At 41.8% G+C, this 25,579-nt stretch overlaps 1 protein-coding gene across 1 annotated transcript; it reads left to right on the forward strand.

Moving 5' to 3' along the window:
• Positions 1-23,237: 23,237 nt before the first annotated feature.
• On the forward strand, positions 23,238-24,314 carry LOC138352985 (Kruppel-like factor 18). The gene has a single exon (XM_069305649.1). The coding sequence runs from the start codon at positions 23,238-23,240 to the stop codon at positions 24,312-24,314; it is 1,077 nt and encodes a 358-aa protein (XP_069161750.1).
• Positions 24,315-25,579: the final 1,265 nt, after the last annotated feature.

Genomic DNA, 25,579 nt, shown 5'->3' on the forward strand with positions numbered 1-25,579 from the left:
ACTTCCGGGACGAGCGTGTGTCTTGTTTTCCAACCGTCCCCCGCGGTCGCTTGTCTCTCGATAGTATTCTTTGTGACTCGGATACTTTTGATATCGTTAGCCTTATGCTTTTTTGTTCCTGTATTGGCATCCTTGGTGATATTTAGCGCCCTCTGATTATCCCGCGCATTTGAATGTGCTACATAGCCTTCCCGGTTTGGTGCCTTCTTTTTGATAATTACTTAATAAACTTTGGTAGTGGGCTCTGATGGTATTCATTATGAGATGCTTCGCCATATGCCTCCGTGCACATCTCAGTATTTACTGAGTGTATAATCGGGTCAGGGAGTCATCGTCAGTCCCTGAGGACTGGCTTGATGCCGTTGTCCTCCCTGTTCGCAAACCAGGGTCTCTGGGAACTTCCCCTAAGGACTTCGGCCCTATTGACCTGATGAGTCGTATTTGCAAACTCTTTGAACGTATGGTTAAAGTTTCGTCTGATGTATTTCTTAGAACACTATCACCACCTCTCCCTTTCTCAATCTGGTTTCCACAAGTGCCGCAGCACAACAGATATCCTGGTGAACTTGGAGGTTTATATTCGTACTACTTTTGCTGCGAAGACCTCCGTTGTTGCCGTCCTTTTTGACCTGGAAAAGGCTTACGACACCGCTTGGCGATATTGTATTCTATCTCAACTTCATTCTTTTGGCCTTCGTGGTCATCTCCCTCTTTCTCTGCAGCTTCCTCTCTCGTTGTTCCTTTTGGGTGAGGCTTTGTACCGCTCTCTCTGCCTCTTTTCAGCAATACGAAGGTGTGCCCCAGGGTAGTGTTCTCAGCACTACTCTTTTTCTGGTTGCCCTCAATGGTCTTCTTTCCTCTCTTCCTTCTGGTGTCTTCTCCGCTCTCTATGTCGATGATCTTACTGTCGGGGTGATGATTCGCCTCTCCTTCAACGGCGGCTTCAACTTGCGATTGATGCCGTGTCGTCTTGGGCCACCGATCAATGGCTTCAGGTTCTCTACGTCTAAGACCTTTGCTATGACTTTTTCTCAGTAGCATTTCGTTCTTCGTCCCTCTTTGAAGCTTTATGGTCATCCCCTTGTGTACAAGGATTCCGCTAAGCTTTTGGGGTTAATCTTTGACACTCGTTTGTCTTGGTCGCCCCATATCTCCTACCTCCGAGTTGAATGGTCTAAGGCCCTTACGCTGAAAGAAAGTGTGCCTTACTATTTCATTATGTAGGTGATCGAGTTTTTGAAATCTTTGACACACTGAAAGACACTGATGGTGACAAAGATTATGACACTACCAAAGCCAAATTAATTGAACATTTAAAACCTAGACAAAAAACTGCTATTGAAATTAGGCATTTCAGAAGAGCCAAACAACTGTCTAATGAAACTGTAGATCTATACCACACACGTTTACAAGGTTTAGCAGCACATTGTGAGTTTGCTGATGTTGACAAAGAAATCAAACAGCAAATAATTGAAACATGCACATCTACACGTCTCCGTCGAAGAGCTCTTGAACTTGTTGATGATGAAAGTTCTCTTACCAAGATACTGGATATGGCTCGTCGAATGGAAGATGCTGCACGTGATGCTCGTGCCATGGAGTGCAGTGCCAACAACGGTTCTGCCACTGTTACTAACAGTGATGAGGCACGTAAGATTCAGGGAGGACACCGTGATCATAGGAGGTATCATGGCAAACCCAACAAGAATTTGAGCCGAGAACTACATCACAACTGGGATCATGGAACAAGACTTAAGCAGTCACAACGACCCACATGAGAGGGTGTCAACAAAAAAATGTTACAATTGTTGAGGAGACTACCCACACAGAGGTAATGTTTGTCCTACTCAAGGTAAGAAGTGCTATGAGTGTGGAAAACTAGGTCATTTTGGTGCTATGTGTCGTTCCGCACTAAAGAAACCAGTCAGTGAATAAAAGTACTGTAAGAGGATCAGGTCATAGGGGTGGAGGTAACAAACACAATATTGCACCTCATATCCAGAATGTTAATAATGTACAAAATAAAAGGTCATTACAACAATCTCAAATGACAATGAATGTGATTACATATATGGAATACTAGCAGTCACAGAATGGAATGATCTCCCTAACAACCCAGAGACTATAGTATACAATGCTGGTATTTGTCTCAAAGTTCTCATTGACACTGGATCAAACATCGACACCAATGCTGAGTGCCACTATGAGAAATTAAAAAAGTCAGTTCCCAAACCTTGAGAACTACAATGGTAAAGCCACTGCCTATGCTTGAAAGGTAGCCTTACCAGTGATTGAAACTTTCACTGCAGAGATTAAGTCAAAGAGTGCAATGCTCATTACTACATTCCATGTTGTTAGGAATGCAAAGGAGTCTTTATTCAGTTACAAGATTTCAACCAAATTGGGGCTACTTCAGCTTTCTAATGCTGTAGCAGTGGAATCTGCAAACAATGTTGATGGTATTGTTGCTGAATTCTCTTCTCTCAACCTAAATCCATAGGTTGTTATGCTGATAGCAAAGTACATCTGCACATTATTTATTTATTTATTTATTTATATATATACAAGAAGGTACATTGGGATTGTGAGGATACATAATATAGTAATTACAGTCTTGTAAAGCCACTAGTACGCGCAGCGTTTCGGGCAGAATGCCCGATCAACCACATCAACCCAGATTACATTAACCCAGTAATTCCAGTTGCTCAACCACATCGCTGACAGCCATTCCCTACTCGCAAGAAAGTCGATACCGAACTGGATAGGCTGATGGAACTAATTTTGCCCGAAACGCTATGCGTACTTGTGGCTTTAGGTATTGTATGTACTAGCTCTATCTATAAATCAATCAGAATGTTTGTAACTGAATCTATGTATGTACTTTTCCTAAATAAAATATTATTATTATTATTATTATTATTATTATTATTATTATTATTATTATAGTTATCATTGAACCAGTAACAGGCCCAACACCATGGGTAAGCCCAATTGTCACTCCACCAAAGCCGAAGAATCCAGATGAGATACGCATTTGTGTGGACATGCGTGTTCCCAACAAGGCAATAATGCGTGAACGCCATCCTACACCCACTGTAGATGATATGATCTACCGCTTGAATGGTGCAACTGTATTTAGCAAGTTAGATTTAAACAAGGGCTATCATCAGCTTGAACTTGATGATGAGAGTCGCTTCATCACAACGTTTACGACACATCGAGGTCTGTATAGGTACAAGCGCCTGAGTTTTGGTATTAACAGTGCTGCCGAGGTATTCCAGCACATCATCAGCCAGGTATTGCAAGATATACCTAATGCTGACAACATGTTTGATGACATCATTGTTTATGGCCGTACCCAAGCTGAACACGACAAAGCTTTTCGTGCAACATTGCAACGCTTACGAGAAAAGAATCTGACGATAAGCTGAGCAAAGTGTAAGTTCAATCAACATAAAATTGAATTCTTTGGACATATACTTAGTGACAAAGGTCTGTCTCCAGATCCTAAGGAAGTTGCAGATATCAAGAATGCTGCACCTCCTTCAACGTCTACTGAGGTATATAGTTTTCTGGGAATGGCAAACTACTGTTCTCGCGTCATTCGAGATTTTGCTACCATTACGAAGCCTCTACGTGAGCTCCTGAAGAAAAATGCATCATGGTACTGGAGTGACATAGAGCAAAATGCATTTGATGCTGTGAAAGATGCACTAGTAGAGAATGCGACTGCTGCATACTTTGATCCATCAATGGACACTGAGTTAACGGTGGATGCTAGTCCTGTTGGTTTAGGATTCTCTTACAGATATTGAACAACGATACAGTCAGACAGAGAAGGAAGCTCTTGCTCTTGTATGGGGCTGTGAACACTTCAATGTGTATCTGCTTGGTGCACCCTTCACCACGATAGTCACTGACCACAAACCGTTGGAGACCATCTTCAATAATCCAAAGTCCAAACCACCAGCTCGCATTGAGAGATGGGCTCTTCGTCTGCAACCATACAACTTCACTGTGAAATACAAGCCGGGTGCAGGCAATCCCGCTGATTACATCAGTCGACATCCTGCCAACAGTTTCACCATCACCAAGCATCAGCAAGTTGCCGAGGAATATGTACACTCTGTAACCTGTGATGCAGTCCCTAAGGCTCTCACTCTTGATGAAATCCGTACTGCAACCCTAGAGGCCCCAACTCTGCAAGCAACAGTGGATGCATTGACTAAGAAAAAGTTTCCACGCATCCCACCCTCAGGAGTTGACCAAGATGCATTCAAAGCACTTGAACGCATCCAGTCAGAATTAAGTGTTACGCAACAACGCGACACCGTGCTGCGAGGTACTCGTATCGTCATTCCAGCTGTTCTCCAGCAACGTGCTCTGAAGCTTGCACATCAAGGACACCAAGGTCTTGTTAGGACCAAACAGCTGCTACGAGAAAAAGTGTGGTTTCCTGGCATTGATCGTCAAGCAAAGGACATGCAAGATGCCTGTGTCCCTTGCCAAGCTGCAGTGTGCAGTGGATACTTCAAGACCAACACCTCTACAACCTTCACCACTACCTGCTGCACCATGGACGGAAGTATCGATGGACTTCTGCGGACCGCTACCAACTGGAGAGTACTTGATGGTAGTCATTGATGATCACTCACGCTATCCAGAAGTAGAAATCATCACTTCCACATCTGCAAAGGCTGTCATCCCGAAATTCGACAAGATCATTTAAAATTTTGGCATTCCTGAAGTTGTCAAGACGGACAATGGACCGCCATTCAATGGACAAGACTTCGTCAACTTTGCTGAGCATATTGGATTCAAACACCACCGTGTGATGCCACTACATCCTCAAGCAAGTAGAGAAGTCGAGAGATTCATGCAACCTCTCATGAAAGTGGTACGCTGTGCTCATGCCAAAGGACAATCCTGGAAACAAGCTATGTTTTTTTTGAGATATATACAAGAGTTTTTACATTCTTGTACAGCCACTAGTACGCGTAGCGTTTCAGGCAGGTCCCTGGAATACGATCCCCGCCGCGAAGAATCGTTTTTACATCCAAGTACCCATTTTACTGTTGCGTTAAACAGAGGCTACAGTTAAGGATTTGCGCCCAGTAAATCCTCCCCGGCCATGATACGAGCCCATGACATAGCGCTCGCGGAATGCCAGGCGAGTGTCTTACCACTGCACCACGGAGACTGCTATCTATGCTTTTCTCAGGAACTACCGTGCAACACCGCATGGAACACTGGGCAAGTCGCCTGGTGAACTCTTATTTGGACGTCCTGTGAGGATCGCACTACCCGTCATGCCAGCCGAGGTAACGGATAAACGTCTCGCTCAGAAGGATGCACTAGCCAAGGGCAAAATGAAAATTGCTCATGATCAACTGCACAAAGGATCAATTCATTAAGGTTGGAGATACCATTCTAGCTAAAAAAAATAAGAGGGAAAGCTAGATATGCCGTATGATGCAAAATTATATAAAGTGATTAGTGTAAAAGGGACTATGGTAACAGCGAATAACAGAGATCATAGTATAATACGTAATATGGCTTATTTCAATGTGATTCCAACTAGTGTAGAAAATGATGAAGTGCAAAGTCGTACAAACGATAAAGGAAAAAGGAGTTATAACTCAACAAACAATTCCTCAAGGGATATTCTTGTTTAAGGACTCTAGTCCTAAACTTAATTGTACACGCCCTAAGCGATTAAATGATTAATTGTGTTCCTATGTAATGCAAAGTATTTACTTATTATGCCAAATTAAATTTAATATTGTTAGAATAATGCAGATCTCTCATTCAATATTTTGTAACTGTAGTGCAGTTTCTTTTATTTCCTTATTTCTATTTAACATTGCATGTGTATTTTTAACATTGACATCCTATGTGGTAAAGATTAAGTTGTTTAAATCCTTTGTGTGCTTAAGTAAACTGACCCGTAACGTAGCGGATACAAAACATAAAATCGTTTTTAATTACCCCTAATACAATTCGGGAAATGATTAGCAAGAAGAAGATGATAGTAATCTGGGAGTTTATATATTACCTTGTAGAGTTTTTAATGAGGTCTGTGTGGGGGAAACAGGGCATAAACAAGGAGATCAGTATTAAAAAGCCTAAGAAAGCATGTAGAAGTATGGCTGGTAATGTGCTTAGTGCTGTGGCTAACCTCAGTTGGGAAGACCCCAATATTGATTTTAAGAAATGTGAAATAATCTACAAAAGTAATAACTTTAAAACTAAAAGGGTTATCTTGAGATGATTTCGGGGCTTTAGTGTCCCCACGGCCCGGTCCTCGACCAGGCCTCCACCCCCAGGAAGCAGCCCGTGACAGATGACGAACTCCCAGGTACCTATTTACTGCTAGGTAACAGGGGCATTCAGGGTGAAAGAAACTTTGCCCATTTGTTTCTGCCTCGTGCGGGAATCGAACCCGCGCCACAGAATTACGAGTCCTACGCGCTATCCACCAGGCTACGAGACCTACCTTAGTGGAAGGGGTTGTAATAAATACTATGAATAGCTTTGTTGGTAACAAAAGCTTTACTTCAGAGGATAGCTTTACTAGGAAAATGATTCTGAGTGAATTAAAATTAGATCTCAATAAATGGATGAACGAAAGCAGTCCCATTAGACACGTTCCTTGGAGTATGGAGAGGGTTACGATGCATCCAGATGGGCACCTTGATTAATAACAACTCCAGTTCCCAGAATAGCAGGATTACAGAAAAGACACATGACCATATTTCCTTGGGGAGGCATTATCCCAGGTGCATCGGCAGGTGGGAACATGATCAGGTCATGAAGGATAAGAGGACTGGACCCAGGATAGCAGCCTCGTTAGATGTTGAGATGTACGCATATGAAAAGTCATAATAACGTGGCTGAAAAATGTTGACCAAATCACACACTAGAAGTTGTAGAAACGTCAACGTTTCGGTCCCTTCTGGACCATTATCAAGTCAATTGTGACGAGACGGGGAAGGCAAGGGCATTAAGTAAGGCAAGAGAGGTGAGGAGACGGAAATCTTAAAGGAAGAAAAGAGCAAGGCAAAAGGTACTGAAGGTAAGGTGTAATAATAAGAGTAAGAATGAGAAACAAGCGAAAGAAAAAAGAAGAAAAAAAGATAATGGAAGAAAAAGAGAAAAATAAATGGTAGGCTTATGTTAGGTCACGTTTATTAGAACGTTTAGAACATTTGAGTATGTACTGTGAATGGAAAGAGTCAACAGCAACAGAGCCAGGAATAAGATTCATGATGGGTAGGCTGTGTATCTGAGCCGATTCGACAAGACGGCGTCTGTGTAGAGTAGAGGCAGGAAAGAATATTTTTAGAGGATGACAGTAGTGAAGTTGAGGACTACAGCCATCTGCCAGGTGGCACTCACATGAGTGGCACCTGGCAGATGGCGCGCGTCGCCGTAGTCCTCAAGGGTTTTGGGGGGGAATTTCCCGGAAGTTTAGCGCGTGTCGGAGGTAAGTGGGGCCCGTCGCTCTAGTCCTCGGGGTTTTGGGGTGCTTTTCTGTGTGTTCGGGTCAGGAAAGAGGGAACCCATGTTGTTGGGGATGTAGGAGACTATGTGGTAGAGTAAGAAAATAGAAGGATAAGAGTGGAATAAGAGGAAAGAGTAGTTAGATATGTATGTGTGTTTGTCATAGACTTAATCCTGTGTGACGATAATAGTTTGATGATAGTAAGTAAGTAGAGGTTGAGGGGATCCAACATATTGGATATGTTGTTTGGGGTGGGGGGGAGGGGGGGAGAGGAGAACCCCCATACCTGAGAGGAAAGCCTGGACGTCCATTAGCTTCCCCCCTACAGGAAGTCGTAAGTGTTGAGGAGTAAGAGAGAGAGCAGCAGCCTCCTGTGGAAGTGGCCCATTTGCCTTAAAGGCATTTCGTTGTCTTCAGAGTGGAGATGTTCATCCCACCACGGTTCCCCCTCTACTGCGAATTCGTTAAGGAGGAGCGAGGTACATACTCCTGCCGACAGACAGACCCACACCTGTCAGCCATCAATCACTTCTCATTTGACCCGGGGCATTTCACTCCCCTCACACACACACACAATCGCGCCGCCAGTTCACTGTTAGTCTTCATCCGCTACACACACTCACCATACAGCTCCATGTCATGGAAAGGCGAAGCTCTACAGCCTGCATGAAATGCGGAGTGTTTTATATTCCATCGCCAAATCAACTGTGTCGGCTGCAATGCGCAAGCTGTGAAAAACCGCCCCTAGGACATTACAACATCAAATGCAAGCGATGTCAACAGATTTTCTGTGATAACCGTGAGTGTTATTCTTATTTAATATTCCACAGTTCATTTTATGGCATCCACAGGTGAAATATCGCGTGTAAACTACTATAGTGTGAGAATATTTACTCATTCGGGCTATTACATTCCACTCAGTTAAATATGTTCTTTCCAATTTCAGTTTACAAAACCGTGAAGTGTCCTTATTGCTCACCTGCCCCGCGAGGAGGTCATCGCCGGAATGAAACTTCACATAAACGTAGGTAACGTATAAAAATATACTTCTCGTATCTGTATTTCATCCCGTTGCAAGCGAACACACATGCATAATAAACATATTTTTCCCCATTCACCCGTGCCGAATATCATTTGTTCCATTTCAGGTTATAATCCCTACCTCAATCGACGGAGGGAACAGATAGACGCCATCGAGTCTATACCACATTCCTCCCACACGGAGCTAAGGAGAGCAGATCTCACTCGCGGGCAGATGGGGGGCTACGAGACCATATCGCGCCCAGTTAGCACAATATTACGGATTCATACCCACTCACCTGCTCAGCCCCTTCACCAGGACATAAGTAAGTTAATACTGTCTTATTTCAGTCTATTTCCTAAACATATTAATTCCCACTAGTCTGTTCCCTCACCTCATAATATATATATATATATATATATATATATATATATATATATATATATATATATATATTTTATTAGCATCAGGGCTTAATTGAAATAGGAGTTCTCCAAAACTCATTTTCGTACTTTTAAGGTGAAGAAAAGAAGTGATTTACTATAGAGTGTATTACACTTATTTGTATAATTTGCACGACGTTTCGAACCTCCATGGTTCATTCTCAAGTGAACAGATCTTACAATACTAGTTGATTTTATACCCGCATTAGGTCAGGTGATAATACAATGAAGGTGAAAACATGGGGGGATACATAAGGGATAAACATAGGGGCTGCAGAAGGCTTTTTGGCCCATACGAGGCATCTCCTATCCAAACACAAAGATTAATCCAGTGTAAGCCCTGATGCTAAGAAAATAGTTAGAGGGATAGAAGCCCTAAACCAGAAAATAATAAATACAGAATATGCGGTCATATTCAATGAAACATGTTTGAAAGAAAACCTGCTGCCAGTATACACCAATATATATATATATATATATATATATATATATATATATATATATATATATATATATATATATATATATATATATATGCTTTCATTCTTTCTAGAGATAATATGTTTTTCTTTTTTTTACAGACGACACACCGCTGTGCATAGATTTGGCATCCAGCAGCGCTGAGAGCAGTGGCTGTGAGAGTGACACAGCAGAGTGGACATTACCCACATCCGGCTCTCACTGGGAGGGGAGGGCTCGTTCACGCGCTCACTCAACCCCCCGTTCCTCCCCCAGCCCCATACCCCAATCAATCAGCGACAGAAGCAGCAGCAACAGCATCAGCAGCAACAGCATCAGCAGCAGCAGCAGCAGCAGCAGCAGCAGCAGTGGTGAGAACAGTACCATTAACATCAGCATCACAGACAGTGACTCAGACGACCTTGACGCGCCAGCGTCCGTCAATTCTGACTGCTTAGCACCGTCTGGCGTAATAGCTGACCGTGCGGTCTCACCCATTCATGTTGGAGGGGGGCTATCACCACCCCCCACCCCTCCCAGCCCTCTCCCATCACCCCCGCCACCTCTCTCTCCATCTCCCCCACCTGCCCTAGAAATTCAACCTCAGCTGCTGGATCGAATTGATAACTTTAACGGCAGTTATGTTCGGCTTTCATTCTCCATACCAGAACATGTTAACACCTCCCCAGGACTCTATCTGCGAACATGCAGGGATTTTTTCATTAATGAGGTTCGATCCCTTTTCTCTCCACAACACCCATCCCTCCTAATTTACCCAGACATCATTCTAATTGTGCGGAATTTAAATGTACAACAAGACGTGGAGGATAATCTATTGGATCCTATAAATAACGACGGCTTTCCCATACGAGGTGAGGGGCGAAGAATTACTCTCGAGGAAGTAGAAACTCTTATTGATTTTTGGGCTGACGAATTGACCGGGAAAATATCCCAGTACCTGGAAGAGAAGGAGGGGTCCAATGTCTTGGTTGAGCGGCTCACCGGGTTTTACATTAACTGTGGTCAGATTGAACATCCGATAAGATTAGGCTCGCATGTACACTATCCTGAAGGCTTGCGTGGAAAGCAGTTGGTTTTCAATCCAGAGGGAGAGGCTGATATTTGCCTTATGCAGTGTGTTGCTGCTTATAAATGTTTAGCTAAGGGGATGCGACTAGGTAATATCCGCGCTAGATCTGTGAATGCTAGTTGGTGTCTCAGACACATGAAATGGCCAGCAGATGTCAATTCTGCAGTAACATTCGAGGATATTCACAAGGTAGAGAAAATAAATAAAGTCAGTTTATTCATCTATTCACTAGAAAGAGATGAAAATGCTAGACGACAACAACGACACTACATTACACTAGCTAGGAAGGGAAGAGGAGGATATACAGATGTCATACCATTGCTGATGTTGGAAGCTCAACACTTAGTATTAATTAAGGATTTTAACCAATATGTATGTAATATGCGCAGCAATCCAGATCGCATCCCAAGTCATCACAGCTTCTGTCACTGTTGTTTGATATGACTCCCAGCAGATAGCATGCAGAGTCATGAAAGTACATGCAAAGTACATCAGACTCTCAAATTCTACCCACCAGGGAGAAAGATTACTTTCCGTAACTATGGACGGGGATATGGTCCTAGTCACATGTGCTTTTATGACTTTGAGTGCATGCTAGACCGCTCGAACCCTAAGGGAATGATAGAAACACGTCACAACGCAGTGGCGTATGCGTACATCATCATTGACAGCCAGATGAATATTGTTGAGAAAGATACTTATTTGGGTAAAGATGCGGTCAATCACTTTGTAACCACGCTAGAAGCGTCATGGGCTAGAATCAAGAAGGGGTTAGTATCCTATGAACTTCACATGTCCCAGCAACAGCAGGCGATATTTGAGACAAAAACAGCCTGTGAACTCTGTGATGAACCTTTTAACGGAGAAGATGTAATCAAAGTCCGTCATCACGACCACACAGTAAGATTCCACAATTATCAAGCAGCTTACTGTGATAGATGTAATTTGCAATGTATAAATTCATACAAGTTCCTATACACTTTTTCACACAACGCTTCCTATGATTTAGGAGTAATCCTAAACGAGATGAGAGATAGACAAGGGAGTGAAATAGATATATTAGCTAAGGATGGATTTAAATTTATGAAAGTTGATGTGAACAACTTAAGATTTTTGGATAGTTTAGCCCTTCTCAACGGCTCGCTAGGAAGAATAGCCAAGGATCACATCGATAGTGGGAAACCTACCACATTCACTTTGGCTATGTTAAAAGGGGTAAATAAAGCGGCCATCCCAAAACTGCTCACGGGTAAACAATCATTCTGCTATGATTATTTATCCTCTATGTCTGTGTTAGATGAACCACAACTCCCTTCTCGCGATAAGTTTTACAATACACTAAAAGACGAAGAGTTGTCAGAAACAGATTATAAAGAAGCCTTAGAAATTTTTGATTTGGCTAAATGTCGCAACATAGGGGAGTATCTACTCCTTTACCTCAAAGTGGACACAAGTTTGCTAGCTGATGTGTTCACAGTCTGGCGAGACACCATGCTTGCTCTCTACAAATTAGACATTTCACACTACATTTCTTTACCTTCATTTGCTTGGGATGCGTTCTTGCTTAAATCGAAAGTTGAACTTGATGTTGTGTCAGACCCATTGTTACATGATTTACTTCGTCGGAATCTCCGAGGTGGGTTCACCAGTGTAACGAGACAGTACACGAATGTGGAGAACCAGCATACAGGCTTAGATCTAGGGGAAGATAGTAGCTACATCATTTACTTAGATTTTAATAGTCTTTACGGGGCGTGTATGACTGAACTGCTCCCTCGTGGTGGGATTCGGAAACTGACACACGATGAGCGTGACGTGCTGCTGGAGCAAGGCTTGGAGAATATCCCATGTGACGGGTCCAAGGGATATTGGGTGTTGTGTGATACACTGCAGGTCCGACTGGAGGTAGCTAGGTATACAGATGAACTGCCCCTTGTTCTTTCCCATACTTGCATTACCGAGGAACACATTTCACCCTACAGTAAGAATATTCTTACAGAAGAAAGTCGCGGTCTGCCTAAAAACAACACTAAATTAATTGCTTCTCACCTTCCTCAGAAAGACTACCTCGTTAGTCTGGACTTGTTACAGTTACTCATGCGCATTGGATTAGAAGTAGCTAAAGTTCATGTCATCTACGAATTCGAGCAGGAGAGTTACCTTAAAGACTTCATTGAAACAAATGTTCGTGAACGCGCCAGTACCAAATGCGCGATAAAAAAAAAGGCTTTCAAACTCGTATCAAACTCTATATATGGAAAGAGTCTCACAGATGTATCTAAATATGGGAACAAACACTATTTGGTCACAGATCGTAGTCATTTCCTGAAACATGCTCGAAACCCATTCTTCAAGCAGAGTCTTTTGTTAAGTAAGGATCGTGTGATATGTACTATCAAGCAGAAGTCTCTCCAAGTCAACACTCCTACGTATCTGGGCTATCATATACTTCAAATTGCTAAGAGGCGACTCAATGAGTTCTGGTATGATGTTGTCAAACCTGCGTATGGGGATAAAGCGAGTCTGTTATATACAGACACAGACTCTTTCATCATTAAACTGGACTGTCAGGATGTGTTTGAAGAGTTGAATAAGTCTCCTCTCTTCGACTGTATGGATTTTAGTCATTTTAATGACACACATCCATCCTACTCTAAAGCGCGAGAAGGTGAACTAGGATTGCTCAAGTCTGAAATAGGCTCTAAGATTATTAACCAGTTAATTGCTCTCAGACCTAAAACATATTCGTTCACCACACATGATGGGGAGCACACTTGTAAGTGTAAGGGCGTACCATACCATCTATAAGAGAAACTCTCACATGACTCATTTCAACACACTCTTGAAACAAAGACTTCAATCAGGTATGTGTCGAGATCTATACGCAACGTGCAAGGAAAGATTTGTACATGTCGCAGTACCTGCAGAGGATTGTCAGCATTTGACGATAAACGCTACATTTTAAGCCCCACACAGTCCCTAGCGTATGGTCATCCTGATATTCCCAATAACAATGATGATGAGATGGATGTAGAAGTGAGAGAGGAGGAGGAGATGGAAGAAGTGTTTATGGAGGAGGAGGAAGTAGAGCAAGCACAGAGACTCTACCCAATATTCCGTCCCTGGAGCAAACGCGATGCTACAGCTCAGAAACTATTCAGCCCTCGCTAGATTTTATGTTGTACAATTGTTAGGGAGTATTAAGATGGATGCCCCATATGACTAGAACTTTTTATACTAAATGAATAGGATGTTTAATATTATTGTTTGTGAACTGTAAGAACTATGTTTAGTTTTAAAATATGATGTTTAATATTATTGTTTGTGAACTGTAAGAACTATGTTTAGTTTAAAAAATGTTGTTGCTGTACATAAAATATGTGAATAAACACCTGTAAATGACTATGTTTGTATAAATACCACCTCAGTTCCTTAGTTTTTAGCAGTCTTAACGAAGGATTAATCATGGACAGTTTTTATGATATAATCCATGCGGAACATCTAGATATTTTCAGAGAACCATCTCGTGTTATTATTGCTGGTTATTCAAACAGCGGAAAATCCTACTTGTGCAGTAAACTTGTAAGGAAGTATCAACACAAGTTCTCCTCAATAATCATATGCGGAGGAGGTTACTCTGAATTACGATCAAATCCACAAATTAAAGGGAAGCTGATCGAGCATTCAACCATTATTGATCCTGTGGAAGAGCGAGTAGATAATGACTCGCATATCTTAGTAATCTCTGATGACCTTTTTACAGAGTCTGCGAATTCAAAAATCGTATCAGACATGTTTACTAGGGGCCGACATTTCATGGTTTCCGTCATATTGATTACTCAAAATATATTTTTTCCTGGTAAATATTCGAGGAATATTAGTTTAAATGCTTCTCATTTTATATTGATTAAATCGCGAGACCTGTCACAAATTGAAACACTCGGACGACAAATATTTGGGAAAGTGGATTCAAAGAAATTTGTAGAGTTATATAAGCAAGTTATTATCCAACCCTACGGCTATTTGCTAGTAGATCTAGGCTCGAACACTCCATCTACGATAACATTACGCGGTAATATTGTTCACGAACCGCCCTATGAGATAGTTTACCAATGGTGAGCAAGAAAGATGTACTGGAACGAGTATATAACGACCCCTCATCTAGCGGGGGGCTTGGAGGGGTACAGAGATTGTATAAGGCCGCCAAATTAATTAACTCTAGTATAACTCTAGCCGATGTAAAGGACTATCTGAAAAGCTCTGACTCCTATACGTTGCATTATTTACAACCACATAAATTCCCTCGGCGTCGGGTGTTAAGCCCTAAACCACGACTATTTCAAGCTATAGACTTGGCCGAGATGAGTTTATTGGACAAACATAATGACGGAGTGAAATATTTACTCGTATGTGTAGATATTTTCTCCAGGTACGCCCAAGTAGTACCCCTACGCTCCAAGGATGGGAAAAGTACCAGTGAAGCTCTAGCTTTAATTCTAGATTCACCTCATTCTCAGGGAGTGCGCAAAATTAATTCTGATCGAGGTGGAGAATTTTATAACGCCACAATGAAAAAAATGCTGGCAGCAAGGAAAGTACAGTTATATAGTGTATTTTCTCAGGAGACTAAAGCTTCAATCGCTGAGCGGTTCATACGTACTTTAAAAGGTAAACTTTACAAGTTTATGACGGCGCACAACACTTTAAAATACATGCAGGCTCTACCAGATATTGTGAAAACATATAATTTAACCCCACACAGAGGATTGAAGGGGAAGACACCTGCGGAGGTGCACGCTCTATCCTCGCCCAGCGAACACGCCAAACAATTTGATTTAATGTATAAAAGCCCGAGCAAATCAAAGAGAGCTGTCATTCTTCGATTGAGTGTTGGTGATACAGTACGCATCACTCTATCTGATCGCATTTCCAAGTTTAAGAAAGGGTTTAAGCAGCAGAACACCCGAGAGATCTTTACAGTTACATGTATTGATCGGAGACAACACATCCCTTTATACTTTCTAAAAGATCTGAATGGGGAAGAAATTGATGGTGGCTTCTATAAACAAGAATTAACACCAACACATTTGCCTCAAACCTTTAATATTGAGAAGGTATTGGGACAACGCAGAGTCTCTGGTAAACTCCAGTATAAAGTTCGGTACGCAGGTTATGATCGATCATTCGATCAATGGATTGATGCTGGTGAGATATTACATTTATAATGAAGAAGCCCTTAGTTTATAAATACAAGGAATTGATCCAACTATTATCAAAACTTCAGTATTCCTCGAGAAAGCAGTTGATTGAAAAATTGAAGAAACCACATATAAATTGTTTATCAGAAATTTTTAATAACTTTTAAAAAAAAAAATTGCACGTGCCTGACAAGGTCGTTAAAAAGTTGAAAAAATATAAATTGCTTATTCGGTCACTAGCCTGTAAGAAACCTTCTGTGACTACTAAGAAACGGATATTAACCAGCAAACGAGGAGGCAGTATTTTATCCATTATTTTACCAATTGCAGCTAGTTTAATTACACGGTTGTTCAGTAAGTAAGTAAAATGAAAGCCTTTTATCTCGTACCGCGTAAAATAGTGGACAACCGGAAAGCTGCACACAGCCCTGCTTACCCCACTGTGAAAGCTGTTGCTCGTCATCTTACTGTCAAACCACCACCTCCTCCTCTTCAGTTGCATACCAACCCTTCCATAAAACATTTAATAGATTTGAAGTTGAAAGTGCGAGATCATGAATATGCAAGATCCTTGCTAAACCATTATGATGCTACTGGAATCGTTCGTTGGGATCTGAATGGAAATGTATTGGCTCCAGTATCTGGCATACATATAATTAATGACATTATACATAAAATGACTGTGCTTAAATCTGATTTTTACCGGATAAACTCCCCATTGCTCAACTGTTTTTCACACTAACATCTACATCACGAGATTTATTCCGTAATACTACAGCAAGCAGTCAAGTGTATGAGCCTCCATCTGTTAAGAGAAAGGCAACTGTCAAGATTGATCCTCACAGTAAAAGGAATGCTTCCTGGATCGTATATTAACAGGTGGGTGTATATAAATGAGCGTGTAATGTGTAGATGGCTTTACTAGGCAAAAAGCAGACTAAGGGGATAGAGCGATGGACACTCACATGATATACGCCACCAGCGTATCAAATACGCATTTATTCCCCAATAACATCCCCGTATCTTTCCAAAATCGATTGTTTAACCAGCTAGAATTAGATCCCAGGAGGAGTTATGAAATGTGTCTACAAAAATTACTCCTCCCCACTTCCCATTACGTTATTAAGCGTGATAATCCCGAGGCATATATACGTGTAGGTATTACGTACGAGAAAGTGGGTGGGGGGAAATACATGCATTCAAAGCATTTATTATCATCTGATGTTTTAGCCGGAACTATAAAAGAAATAAATACCACGATTAATACAAAAATAGAGGTCATATTTTCAAGTAAGGCTAAACTGAGTTTTTTAGGAAAGTCATTAAAACAATTTTCAGCTAAATATGGAACGCATTTTATTAAATATGATTCTTCCTCCAATCGAAACAAGTTCACTACTGTGATTAGTGATGAGAATATTAGCTCTGCAACGGGGCATAAAAACATCAGCAGAGTTACATTATCATTTGGAACCGCTTTTGGGAAAGTGTTGGGCGTAGTTCCAGAAATAGAATATGACATATTCGCAAAACGTCAATATGCCTCGAGTGTAGTTAACACATGTCTATTCCCGCCAATGCCTAGAGGAGGAGTTGATATTCTGTGTGTTTATTGCGATAGAATCTCTTCTACTAGATATGGAAACCAGTCTGTAAATATTTTGGATGTAATCTCCCTAAATGGAAGTGATAACAGCAACAATAAAAAACTATATGTGCGTCTTAACACTAACATGATAGACAGCGTCAGCATCACTATTAGGGATCAAGATGGTAACCCAATACATTTTGATGAACGCGGGTGCACCATAGCAGTCTTGCATGTACGTCCCGTTGCAGGAGGTATATAATACCAACGCTTTCCCGCCACTCCTCATTCGTCTCAAACAAGCGGAGAAATGCGTGTCCACTTTATTCCCCCCTCTGTTGAGGAATTATACATTAACCCCTCCTAGAGGTGGTGGGACTGATGATATACGGATTTTCAACAGCAGTAGACGTTATACGCGTGGAGGAGGAATATTTTCCTTTTTAAGCGGGATAGCGCATCGAGCAGCGCCCTTTATCATGCGGACTCTGGCCCCGGCTGCGCTTAGCTTGGGGCAGAACGTATTAGACGACATTAATAATGACAAACAAACTTTCAAACAATCTCTTAAGAAACGCGGAATTGAAACATTGAAAGGAGTGTGGAAGCAAATGATAGGCGGAAGAGTGCAGAAAAAGAATAAACAAACAAAAAAATTAGTAAACATCAAACGTTTTACTAAAGCGAAATATAATGATGTGTTGTCATAACTTCTTCTCACTCGGTTGGTGTTGTCTAAAGCGCGAACATGGCCGGATATAACGCTCTGGGGCTCCAGGTGCCATTAGAACACTATACAGCTGCTGTTAGTGAAGCCTTTCCTAAAGTATTTTCCCCTCGATTGGTAGAATCAACAATTGCCAGCAGACAAACGGTGGATGTATTACCTGTGAATTCTGGGGTCAATAATAAGTTTACAGACACCTATCTGGAATTCATCATCAAGGGAGTGAATGGGCAACTGGTGGATTTATCATCTATAGATTTGGAGTTGTCTATTGATCTAACTGAAGAAGGTGGAATAACGTCTTTAGGAGACGCTAAAAACGTTTCGTTGGTGAATGGATTATCGCAAACTCTATTCAAATCCGCTATTGTGTATTTAAACGAAACAGTAGTTGAAACCAGCTCATTATTCTCATTCTGGTCATACGTAAAGTTATTATCTACGATTTCTGGGTGTAAGGCTAACCGCTATGATAAACTGTCACAGTTTTTTAACCGAGTCGATCCTGGTAAAATTGAAGCTGGTTATTTCACTAACGCCTCGGCTGGTAAGAAGCAACGGATGACTGATATGAAAACGAGTGGCGTGAATACTTGTTTTAAACTAATGCTGGATGTCACATCAGTTAGTGAATACGTTTTGGATAATGTGGACATCAGGGTGCGGCTCGAACTTCAACCTGATAAGTGGCTTATACTCAGCGATAATGAACACGCCAATTTTAAATACAATATCAAGTCTACACGTCTATGGGTGGATCGGGTATTGCCATACCCTGAAGGATTAGTAGCCATTAATAAAGCCATGGTGCAGAACAACTCTCCTATTACGTATACTTTTAACAAAACTTTATACAAAACGTATATATTGGGCACAGGTCAGCGCTCTATAACAATGGACCAACCGTGGGGGACTGTTATACCAGAACATTTATATATGATCATCCTTGATATGGAGGCGGTGTCTGGTGCATATAATCGCAACCCGCTTTATTTGGAAAACTGCGAGCTTAGTAAAGTATTAATATCGCAGAATAGCACTAATATTGTCAATATTGGGTGTGACTTCCCTCATAACTGCGCCAAGTTGTATTACACAGCATTACAAGCCTTAGGCTTCGATAAAGACAATATATTATCTTATGACACATATGTGAATGGTGGAACCATACTGGCCTTTAATTTACAACCCGAGGATGATATAGATGACACCATCCCGATTGAAAAAAGTGGTAATCTGCGGATCACTTTGGAATTTAAACGCGGAGTGGCTAGAAATAGTCATTCTAGTTTACGGGTCTACAACAGGTGTGATCAGCATTAACGCGGATCGTCGCGTTATTTGCGATACGCGCGGATAAAATACTAATATGAATTGTTTGGAAATAAATGAGTCTATCAGAAGTAATTTAGGTGATAAGGTAGACTATCTAGGATGTTTCCTGGCTGATGACGTAAGGAAAATATGGATAAAAATACATAATACCACAATACATACATACCACTACACAACGGACAGTCTCCGTGGTGTAGTGGTAAGACACTCGCCTGGCGTTCCGCGAGCGCTATGTCATGGGTTTGTATCCTGGCCGGGGAGGATTTACTGGGCGCAATTCCTTAACTGTAGCCTCTGTTTAACGCAACAGTAAAATGTGTACTTGGATGAAAAAACGATTCTTCGCGGTAGGGGATCGTATTCCAGGGACCATAGGATTAAGGACTTGCCCGAAACGCAACGCGTACTAGTGGCTGTACAAGAATGTAACAACTCTTGTATATATCTCAAAAAAAAAACAAAAAAAAAATAAAAAAAGACCTGTGGTGTTCATAATCAACACTCTGGAGTCTGGTTCTCGTAATAAAATGGGCCATTGGATAACATTCTATGTAAATAAGGATGAAGGTAGAAGCGAGATAGTTATACTAGACAGCTATGCCAATCCTGCAATAGGATCTTATTCAAGATATTTCGAAGAGTTTATGTCTTACTTCCAAGACTATACCCTATATATTATGAAGAAAAGGATTCAATCCTTGAATAGTTACTTCTGTGGGAATTACGCCGTTTATTTTGCATATCATTTTTGCAGACTAGGCTTAGAGACCGCCCTGCTTCACTTTGATGAAGCATTTAAATATGGTCAATTTTGCAAGAATGATGAAAAAGTGTTGAAATTCAATTATGCTCAGATGAAAATGCCTGTGTGTAAGCAAACATTCTGCTTAAACGGTAGTGATGCTGAGTGTGAAACGCTGTGTGTCGAAGTTGGCTAGGATGATAGTGCGGTGAGTAATACTTTATGTTAGGATTGAATGATGAACATAATAATGTCTGTATTTATGTTTACAACATTGACAACAACAAAACTTATAACCTTTTCCCCTTTCTACAGATTGACTGATTGACCAGCGTGTCGGGAAGGTTCGTTGGAGTGGATGAATGACTCCCAATCGGTCTGTCTACTAGCTAAACCCATTCTACACATTGGCTGGTTGACTAGCGTGGTGGGAAGGTTCGATGGACTGAATGAAAGCCTTTCCCCATCTGTCTGCTAGCTAAACCACCAAGAAGAAGTATTATTATTATTATTATTATTATTGTTGTAAATCGCTTAAGTGTTTAATGAAATAAATAAATTTATATATAATGAGTTTACTTTTCCCTCGTTTATTGCTCTCACCATGTTGATCACGTTACGATATAGCTTACACATATTAACAGAAATAATACTAAAAGGGTTTGCACAAACAATGGTTGATGGTATGGGGAGCGGGGGGGATGAGGGGTGGGAGTGATTGATGGCTGACAGGTGTGGGTCTGTCTGTCGGCAGGAGTATGTACCTCGCTCCTCCTTAACGAATTCGCAGTAGAGGGGGAACCGTGGTGGGATGAACATCTCCACTCTGAAGACAACGAAATGCCTTTAAGGCAAATGGGCCACTTCCACAGGAGGCTGCTGCTCTCTCTCTTACCCCTCAACACTTACGACTTCCTGTAGGGGGAAGCTAATGGACGTCCAGGCTTTCCTCTCAGGTATGGGGGTTCTCCTCTCCCCCCCTCCCCCCACCCCAAACAACATATCCAATATGTTGGATCCCCTCAACCTCTACTTACTTACTATCATCAAACTATTATCGTCACACAGGATTAAGTCTATGACAAACACACATACATATCTAACTACTCTTTCCTCTTATTCCACTCTTATCCTTCTATTTTCTTACTCTACCACATAGTCTCCTACATCCCCAACAACATGGCTTCCCTCTTTCCTGACCCGAACACACAGAAAAGCACCCCAAAACCCCGAGGACTAGAGCGACGGGCCCCACATACCTCCTGACATGCGCCAAACTTCCGGGAAATTCCCCCCCAAAACCCTTGAGGACTAGAGCGACGTGCGCCATCTGCCAGGTGCCACTCATGTGAGTGCCACCTGGCAGATGGCGCACGTCGCTGTAGTCCTCAACTTCACTACTGATGACCAGAATCCCTAGCATGACTGAAGAGAGCATTGTTAGTGTTCACAGACTTAACACTTTTTTTCGGTTTCCTTAAGTCTGTCATTAAGTGTACGGCCAGTTTTCCTAAAGTATTGGAGAGGACAAGACGAACAGGAAATATAGTAGACACCAGCTGCATTATAAGCAGAAGTGTGAACCAGATTACTACAAAGAGTGTTAGTTTGTCGAAAGGTGAGCTTTATGTCAAGAGGACGAAAGGTGTAAGTAAGAGTTTTGAGTTCAGATATGAAGAGAAGGCTGAGCAGTGCTAAATGGTCTAGAAGCAGGGTTAGGATGAAAGAAATTTCGTTTAGCTTGAGGCGAGGAACAGTTGATAAAATGTAAAGGGTAACCAAGGCGAGAGAAAGATTTGTAGTTAAGGAAATTTCAGAATCAAGAAACTGAGAGTCGCTGATGCGTAGAGCGCGGAGGAAGAGAGAGACGAGGACACTTTTCTTAACAGAAGGAGGATGGCAGATTGAATGTCCCTGCCCATGCATAGTGGCAGGTACATTTAGCCACCTTGAATGTACCTGCCACTGTGCATGTGTTTGCGGTAGACGGAGAAAGAGAACCCGGACACAAAGCTGTGAACGTGAACGTCAAGAAAAAGAAGAAGGAGGAGGGAATTAGATTCCCACTTACTTTAAAATGGATGGAAGTAGCAAGATTGTTAAGAGAGGAGAGGAAAGGCTGGAAAAGACTAAGGTCATGAAATCATAAAGTCAAAATGTCATCACCATAGCGCAGCCAGAGAGATAGGGATGAGTATCAATAGTGGGACGAAGAACAGTTTCGAAGTATTCCATGTAGAGATTGGCCAGAACAGGGAAAAAGAAGGGAAAACCATAGTGAATCCGAAAGTTTGAAATATATATTTACAGCGGTGTGCGGTCTGCGGTACAACGTGTACCACAGACAACACAGAGCCAACACAATATGAACTGCAGACAACACAGAGCCAACACTATGTGTTATCAGAGTGAGAGGGGGGTTGAAATACAACAAAGCTTGGTTATCTGAACCAACCACTCCCACACTGTGGTTCAGTGGTTGGAACCAACCACTGTGGTCTGAGACCACATCCACTCCCTGACACAGCCGACCTCGGTAGCCACTCCCGCTACCGTTGATCGACCAGCAATGGACACTAGAGTGATGCAATTATTTGGGAGATCACCCTGGTAAGTATCTGGTTCTGGGAGAAGGGTTCAGCGTCACCTTTATTCAGGGGTATATCTTGAGGTTATCTTGAGATGATTTCGGGGCTTTTAGTGTCCCCGCGGCCCGGTCCTCGACCAGGCCTCCACCCCCAGGAGGCAGCCCGTGACAGCTGACTAACACACCCAGGTACCTATTTTACTGCTAGGTAACAGGGGCATAGGGTGAAAGAAACTTTTGCCCATTGTTTCTTGCCGGCGCCGGGATTGAACCCGGGACCACAGGATCACAAGTCCAGCGTGCTGTCCGCTCGGCCGACCGGCTCCCATTGGAGTTCACATTGGGCTCACACGGCTCACATTGCTTATATATATGTCATAAGTACACTCACGCTCTCGAGCTGCCGTGATTCCCGGCACTCTCCTTACTGCGGGATGATCTCTCAATCCCCCTTAGTTAGTTGTAGTCCTCCACCACCTTGCAGTTCAGCTTATACTCCTCCTCCTCCGGTACGAAGTTCTCTCACTAACTTCCCCCCCACAAATGCTGCAGTTCTCCCACACAAATGTTGCAGGTCTCCCTGCAACACAGGTCCAAAACAATGTGAACTTCAAACAGCAAATACCCAACACAACGTGTACTGCAGCCAACACAACGTGTACTGCAGACAACACAACGTGTACTGCAGCCAACACAACGTGTACTGCAGACAACACAGAGCCAACACAACGTGTACTGCAGACAACACAACGTGTACTGCAGACAACACAACGTGTACTGCAGCCAACACAACGTGTACTGCAGACAACACAGAGCCAACACAACGTGTACTGCAGACAACACAACGTGTACCGCAGACAACACAACGTGTACTGCAAACAACACAACGTGTACTGCAGCCAACACAACGTGTACTGCAGACAACACAGAGCCAACACAACGTGTACTGCAGACAACACAACGTGTACTGCAGACAACACAACGTGTACCGCAGACAACACAACGTGTACTGCAGACAACACAACGTGTACCGCAGACAACACAACGTGTACTGCAGACAACACAACGTGTACTGCAGACAACACAACGTGTACTGCAGACAACACAACGTGTACTGCAGACAACACAACGTGTACTGCAGACAACACAATGTGTACTGCAGACAACACAACGTGTACCGCAGACAACACAACGTGTACTGCAGACAACACAACGTGTACTGCAGACAACACAACGTGTACCTGCAGACAACACAACGTGTACCGCAGACAACACAACGTGTACTGCAGACAACACAACGTGTACCGCAGACAACACAACGTGTACCGCAGACAACACAACGTGTACCGCAGACAACACAACGTGTACCGCAGACAACACAACGTGTACCGCAGACAACACAACGTGTACCGCAGACAACACAACGTGTACCGCAGACAACACAACGTGTACCGCAGACAACACAACGTGTACCGCAGACAACACAACGTGTACCTGCAGACAACACAACGTGTACCGCAGACAACACAACGTGTACTGCAGACAACACAACGTGTACTGCAGACAACACAACGTGTACTGCAGACAACACAACGTGTTGTGTTGTGTTTAACGAGGTAATAATTGGTCGATTGAAAATAAAGTAGTTAAGGTTAATTTGCAATCAATTACGTGTTTGCATCGTATATATCATTTTTTTTAATTAATAACAATATACTAAAAATTCACAAATACATGGAAAAAAGTGAAAATTTTGCCTAAATCGTTGTTATTTGTTTAAATCACATAAAGGAAAAGGGGATGATAATCGTCAAAATATTGCTAAATTTGATGATATTTAGTACAAAACAAAATGCAATAAAATTTCTTAAAAAAACAATATTATTCAAAACTCCGAGATTTGTAGACCAAATCACGTATCTTGAGAAAACAGGAATAAGTATCGAAATATTGGTGAATTCGAATATTTTTTTTATAAATCACACTACATGAAAATCGTGAAAAAAAGTTAATGATGCATAAGCAACAGGGCTCCATTAAGGAACATATAATCTCATCCCACAACCAAACCATCGCCAGAGAAATCCTAGTAAACAACACAGAAATCATCGATAGATACAGCGATAGCAGGCGGCTTGACGTTTGCAAGGCACTACACATTAAGAAGTCAACACCAGCAATTAACAGCCAATTAATGCACAACTATATTCTACCCACCTCAAGACTCCGCTCCAATATAGAAGCATCAAGAAATATGGACCAATAGGCTTTCTACAATCACTTCTATTCAATACCCATTGTTTCGTGTTCTGTCTTGTGTTGATGAATTTAATACCCTATTAAATACCACCTCACCCCATCCACCTCATTCAAATGTAGATATAAACAAATCGGAGATGTGTAAGTTCTATTCAGTTGTGTATGTGTAAACTAAAGTCTTTGAAAATGTAATAAGTTTTACGAAATGCGCTCAAGTGTCGCGTCAGACTAGAAATAAAAATGAATTTTGGAGAATTGATTTTTAACTTACCACCAACAGTGAAAAGAAATGTACGAAAGATAGAGAAAATTCGTGTTAGAATTATTAATCTTACTTTTTCGGTCATATTTAATAATATATGTCTACAGGAAAGACTGCTACCAAAATATACTAATATATATATATATATATATATATATATATATATATATATATATATATATATATATATATATATATATATATATATATATATATATGTATATGCAACTTTAGAACACTTTCCCACCAGGAGACTCGAACCCTAGCCAGCACAGAAGCCTTCCAGCAACTGGCATAACAGGTACGCCTTAACCCGCTCCACCACCCGCTCAGACCCTTAAAAGAGATGGTAATTTCGGAGTAT

The sequence above is a fragment of the Procambarus clarkii genome, chromosome 55 (assembly GCF_040958095.1).
Source record: "Procambarus clarkii isolate CNS0578487 chromosome 55, FALCON_Pclarkii_2.0, whole genome shotgun sequence".
NCBI classification, from domain to species: domain Eukaryota; kingdom Metazoa; phylum Arthropoda; class Malacostraca; order Decapoda; family Cambaridae; genus Procambarus; species Procambarus clarkii.